Genomic DNA, 6000 nt, shown 5'->3' with positions numbered 1-6000 from the left:
CACTACACAAGGAATGGACACCACCACACATGTCATTACAACAGGAGTGGAAGAGTTTGGGACAATTTGTTTTGGTAGTACGAAATGTTCCTGATTGGACAGAAAAAGAACCAGATTTGAATTGGGATGACTGAACTGTACAGACAATATCTTATTGGACAGTCTTAAACAATCTGAGACCAGATGCTGCTGTATTCACGGTGGTTTCACAATCTACACAAACAATACTGGAAAAATAGAGGAATAGCGACAACTACAGGGAACACAGTGACAACATGCAGAGGAACTACAAAATTTGCTCATAGCAGTTCAATTACCAAAAGAAATAGCCATATGTAAATGTGCTGTACACACATCAAATACAGACAAAGAATCATTAGGAAATGGATTTACAGATAAAACAGCAAAAGAAGCAGCAGCCAAAACCTTTATGGGATTAGCTGACCATGTAACAAATGAAGACATACTTTGAGATGTGTTAATCAAAATGCAACAACAAAGCTTACCAGCAGAACTAAAAATGTGGGGAAAAAAAGGTACTACATTACAAAATGGGAATTATGTCAGCACAGATACAAAAAAAAAAAAATTCTACCAAAAACACTTTTTAAGTCGGCGGCAATCTTGAGCCATGGGAAGTCTCAGGTCTCAACCGGGGGAATGGTAGCTCTGGTACAAAGTCATTACATGATCCATGGATTTACCTTGTATGCAAAAAACTTTTTTGTAGGGCTTGTTTAAACTGTGTGCGACATAATCCACAAGGGAATGTGCATCCAGAACGTGGTCAGTTTCCTCAAGTTACACATCCATTCATCCCTCCATCCATTTTCTTAGCTGCTTATCCTCACAAGGGTCGCGGGGATGGCTGGAGCCTATCCCAGCTGTCGACGGGCAGGAGGCGGGCTACACCCTGAACTGGTTGCCAGCCAATTGCAGGGCACATAGAGACAAATTGATGCATGTCATTCCTAGTGACGCGCCATTAGAAAACAATGTTTTTTTAGTTTTTCAAAAGAAGTTAATGGATACACAGAATTCCCCAACTTTTTTTTTTTTGCATTCGTTATCAATTAATAGCATTGGTATTATCTCTGGATCTGTGCAAACAATACAATCTTTTGGACACATTTTTTGTATGTAGTTATCCAATTTGTTTTGTTTTTATTTTATTTATTTTTTTGGGGTGGGACCTTGAGTGGTTCCCATAGGTACCACTCGAACAGAAAAATGAAAATAACGGATAGCGTTTTCATCCAACACCCAACAGCAAAATTTAACTGTTTAGTCACTATTATGACAGCTGGATAGGCTCCAGCACTCCCCGCGACCCTCGTGAGGATAAGCGACAAAAGAAAATGGATGGATGTATGTATGAGGGAAGAAGAACAGAATCAGAATCAGCTTGAATTGCCAAGTGTGTAGGAATTTTTCTCCAGCAGTCGGTGCTGCCCTGTTACGACATACAGAACAGAAAACAGAGAACAAGGAACAACATAGCAACAAGAACAAAGAACAAGAGACATTTCTGTTTCTAGGAATTATGCCGTATAAGACGTTGCAAGATGTGAAATCTATATAGAAAAATGTGTTAACAATGTCACTTGTGCAAAGGGCGCAGTTTAAGTGATGAATCATGCGGTCTTCAAAATAACAAAATTTTAAATATATATATATATATTACTCGTAGTAATACTGATTGGACCAGCAGGATGTGAGTGTCCTAACATGGAACTTGGCAGAAAAATAATAGGTTCGCTGAACAAGAATTTAATGGCTTAATTGCCAGAGGGAAAAAAAAACTGTTCAAATGCCTGCTGCTTTTGATTTCATTAATCTGTATCGCTTTCCCGATGGAAAGAGCTGGAAGAGCTGGTGGCCAGGATGTGGAGGGTCCGAGAGGATCCTGCCTGCTCTGGACCTGGTTCGCGTTGCTGCAAGTCCTTGATAGAGTGTAGTGTGGTGCATACAATCCGTTCAGCAATTTTGATTGTCCGCAGTAGTCTGAGTTTGTCCTTTTTAGTGGCGGCTCCAAACCAGACTGTGATGGAGGTACACAGTACTGAATGGATAACCGCTGTGTATAACCGCCTCAGCAGCTCTTGTGACAGGCCGTGCTTCCTCAGAATCCGCAAGAAGTACATCCTTTGCTGGGCATTTTGAGGATGGAGTTGATGTTCGTCCCCCACTTCAGGTCCTCTGAGACTGTAATTCGAAAGAACTTGAAGGTCTCGATGGTTGACATAATGCAGTTGGACAGCGTCAAGTGAAGCTGTGGTGAAGGATGCCTCCTGAAGTTCACAATCATCTCCACAGTCTTGTGTTGACCACACCAAAGCTCCAGTCTCACCACTTCCTGTCGATACGCACACTCGTTGCCGTCTTTGATGAGGCCGATGACCGTGGTGTCATCCGCGAACTTCAGGAGTTGGACCGTCGGATGCCACGAGATGCAGTCATTTGTGTAGAGAGAGAAGAGTAGAGGGGAGAAGACACAACCATGGGGTGCCCCGGTGGTGATAGTGCATGTGGATGAGGTGGTGTCCCCCAGCCTCACCTGCTCACAGTGGTGAGGTGTGCTGTAGGTCTGACAGAGGAATTTAAGGTGGAGGTGGGACTGCATCAGGGATCAGCTCTGAGCCCCCTCTGTTGGTAGCGGTTAAGGATAGGGTGACAGATGAGGTTAGACCGGAATCCCCTTGGACCATGATGTTTGCAATTGCGTAAACTGCAGTGAAAGCAGGAAGCAGGTGGAGGAATAGTTAGAAAGGTGAAGGCATGCACTGGAAAAGATAGTAATTAAGTTTAGCTTAAGTAAAACAGAATATACTGTATGTGTGTGAATGAGAGGGGTGGAGGGGGAAGGGTCAGGCTACAGGGAGAAGTGATAGTAAAGGTAGACGACTTCAGATACTTGGGGTCAACAATCCAGAGCAATGCTGAGTGTAGTCAGGAAGTGAAGAAACAGGTTCAAGCAGGTTGGAACAGCTGGTGGAGGATGTCAGGTAACAGAAGCGTCTCTGCTAGAATGAAGGGCAACGTTTAAAAAAGTGGTGAGGCCAGCCATGGCGTAAGGATTGGAGGCAGTGGCAGTGAAGAGACAAAGTGAAGCAGAGCTGGAGGTGGTCCATCCCTGGTTGAAAAGACGGTCGCTCAAACTGATAGTTCACAATGTTTATTAATCTCCTTGTCTGTGAACGATATGTTTAGAGCTACAGGAATAAACAAACACAATCAGCAATTTTTAACAGTATGTTTCAGTTCATTTCAGTACATGAGACCTTGTGTAAATTACTATTAAGCGTAGAATTTTACCCCTTAGCCAAATCATTCTTTACTTTATGCTAGTACTGTGCATTTATTCAGCGTATTTACGACTACTTTTAACATTGCGTTTTCCCTTTGATAATAATCACGAAACGAAATTAAATATGCATATTATAATTACCTTTAAATTTATATTTACGCTGAGCCTTCCAAACTATATTGCTATCTATTACAAAAGAGCATTGTGGCTCTCAAGTGGAATCGCTAAACTGCAAAGTTTAGCAGCATGTTATAAATCTCATAAAACCCAACAAAAGATATGATCTAAAGATATAAAGATAGACATGCCAAAAATATAATCCTAACCTTGTTCTCTCATCAAGCAGGTGGTAAGGAACCATAATAATCGCAAAATGAATAACTCAGTTTTTGAACAAGGAGCACACATTTCTGTACACACTGGAGTTCGTGCTGCTGTAAACCTTGGCAGTTGCTTCTTATTGTCAACTCGTCGAAACGTTTTCAAAATAACTGCCTTTCCAATATTATAGCTATGACTGTTAAATCTGATGAAGCAATTTAAAAATAAAACCGAGTCCATCATTTCCAGGTGGGGGAAATTAAGATGTTGCAGGTGCAATTGGAGGTAACGCCATCAGCTAATCTTTTGCACCTTTACACCTGGTGGCATTTGCATAATGTCTCAGGAAAAATTTTCAGCATGTGGTGGTCAGCAATTCCTCCAGGTTCCTCCCATCTTGACTCCACAGACTTATCCTCTGCAATGACACTGACCGAATTGTAGATCTCCTCAGGTTGGTCAGAGTTATGCATGGCCCAGTAGAGAGGTGAGCAGGGGGTTGCCAACAGGTACTAGAGAGAAATAAGTTAACTGGTTCCATTCTTTGCCTCAAACCAACATGAAAGAGGTCATATTCGTATAATTTGATCAATCTCGGTGAAGCCAAGGTAATGGACTTTTTTTTTGCCACTGACACCAATAACTTGCTGTGTCTCCAAAGCGGTAAAGATAACCAACAGTTTTTTAATTGTTCATACCAGGAGTCTTCAACCATCCAAGGACCTCCAAACTGGCGGACAGCTGGATTGGGGTCCCCCTTCTTATGTATGAGGCAGACAATTCTTTGACCCTAACCCTAACCTAACATGAAAACAAAAGTTGATAAAAAGATATACACATATATGTACGTTTGCTGTGTCAGTCTTTCTGAGACGTCCATCGCGAACATGAACACTCGGCGACATGTTATCAAATGGCACATGTTGATGCATGGGTGGGGACGTTTCAGACCGGCCGGAAGTGTACAAAATATACGCGCATGCGCATTGATCATTAGGAGACTTTTCAGCACCGAGAACACTCAGACCATCACACTGGGCGAAACTCAAAGCTTCCTGCCTCACCTTAGCTCTGCTCTCAAGCGTTCTGATCCATGATTAAACATATCACGTGAATACAAATACATTTTGGGCTGACATTTACATGTACAGTACACATGTTCAGACTGATTGAGGAGATGCATGCTGCCATAATTTATGTACATTAATTATACACTATGAACGTAGATGTCATTTCGAATCAACATGTTTATGTAGCGTAAAAATGCAAACTACACCCTGCTTTCCATGAACAATAGGCATCAGAAATCCTATCGCATACGATGTCCAACGTTAGTTTATGAGGTGGTTGATTCATTCGTATGGACGGCCAACACATTGTAGAAACTTTAACTGGTGTTCCCGTTTGGGAAACCTTGACATTATGAATATATCCCTGGTGAAAGTAATTCAGGCTATTCTGTAAACTCTTTGTCGATTTTTCTGATACCTTGGGCAGAAAGGAAACAGAAATACTATCGGGAATTCGCTGTAATGAATTGCTCATAACATGCTTCGGCCGCACTGCCGCCATTTTGATAAGTAGCTTGGAGTGCATAACAACAGTATCTAAGTATGCGTCGTTTAGGCCCCCTGCGTGGATCTATCCATTGCGCACACACGGAGTTTAGAGGGCACATTGACTGACGTCTTTTTTTTATTTTGGGCATCCCATCCCGCGATCGACCAAGACTGCCTCGCTATCGATGCATTGAGCACCCCTGATCCAGAGCCTTTAGGAACGCCGGGCGAATCTCATCCACCACCGAGGCTCTGCCACAAAGGAGCTTTTTAACCACCTCGGTGACCTCCACCCCAGAGATAGAAAAGCCCGCCTCAGAGAACCCAGACTCCGCTTCCTTATGGGAAGGTGTATTGGTGGAAATGAGGAGGTCTTAGTAGAGAAGTATTCTCTCCATCAACTCACAGCATCCCGAGTTAAGGTCAGCAGTGCTGCGTCCCCAGTATACACAGTGTTGAGGGTGCACTGCTTCCCCCTCCTGAGATGCAGACGGTGGACCAGAATTTCCTGTCTTGAAGTCATTTTCCATGGCCTCACCGAAGTACTCGCACAGCCGAGTATTTGTCTCAGTGACTGCCGAAGCTGCAATCCCGCTCAGCTGCCTCTGGAGTCCCATAGGCCAAAAATGGCCGATAGGACTCCTTCTTCAGTTTGACCGCATCCCTCAATGTTGGTGTCCACTAATCTGTTTGGGATTGCTGCCACGACAGGCGTCAACCACCTTACGGCCACAGCTCCGGTTGCACGCCTCAGCAATAGAAGCGCGGAACATCATCCACTCTGATTCAATGTCCCCCGCCTCCCCCGGAACG

General features: G+C 43.4%; 1 protein-coding gene across 6 annotated transcripts in view; it reads right to left on the bottom strand.

Annotated features, from left to right (window-relative positions):
* Positions 1-410: 410 nt before the first annotated feature.
* The window catches only part of LOC133512576 (interleukin-10 receptor subunit beta-like), a 95336-nt gene continuing 89746 nt past the window's right edge, over positions 411-6000 (bottom strand). For 2 of the 6 annotated variants that reach the window (XM_061842332.1, XM_061842333.1), the window contains exon 7: positions 1319-2587. In XM_061842332.1, the coding sequence (XP_061698316.1) occupies positions 2123-2587 (465 nt within the window). In that variant the 3' untranslated portion in view covers positions 1319-2122. Of the gene's footprint in view, positions 4141-6000 lie in introns of all 6 variants that reach the window. The other 4 variants (XM_061842334.1, XR_009798212.1, XM_061842336.1 and 1 more) reach the window with 4 other exon arrangements.

The sequence above is a fragment of the Syngnathoides biaculeatus genome, chromosome 14 (assembly GCF_019802595.1).
Source record: "Syngnathoides biaculeatus isolate LvHL_M chromosome 14, ASM1980259v1, whole genome shotgun sequence".
NCBI classification, from domain to species: domain Eukaryota; kingdom Metazoa; phylum Chordata; class Actinopteri; order Syngnathiformes; family Syngnathidae; genus Syngnathoides; species Syngnathoides biaculeatus.
The sequence above is the reverse complement of the archived record's forward strand: the minus strand, read 5'-3'. Positions and strand labels throughout refer to the sequence as shown.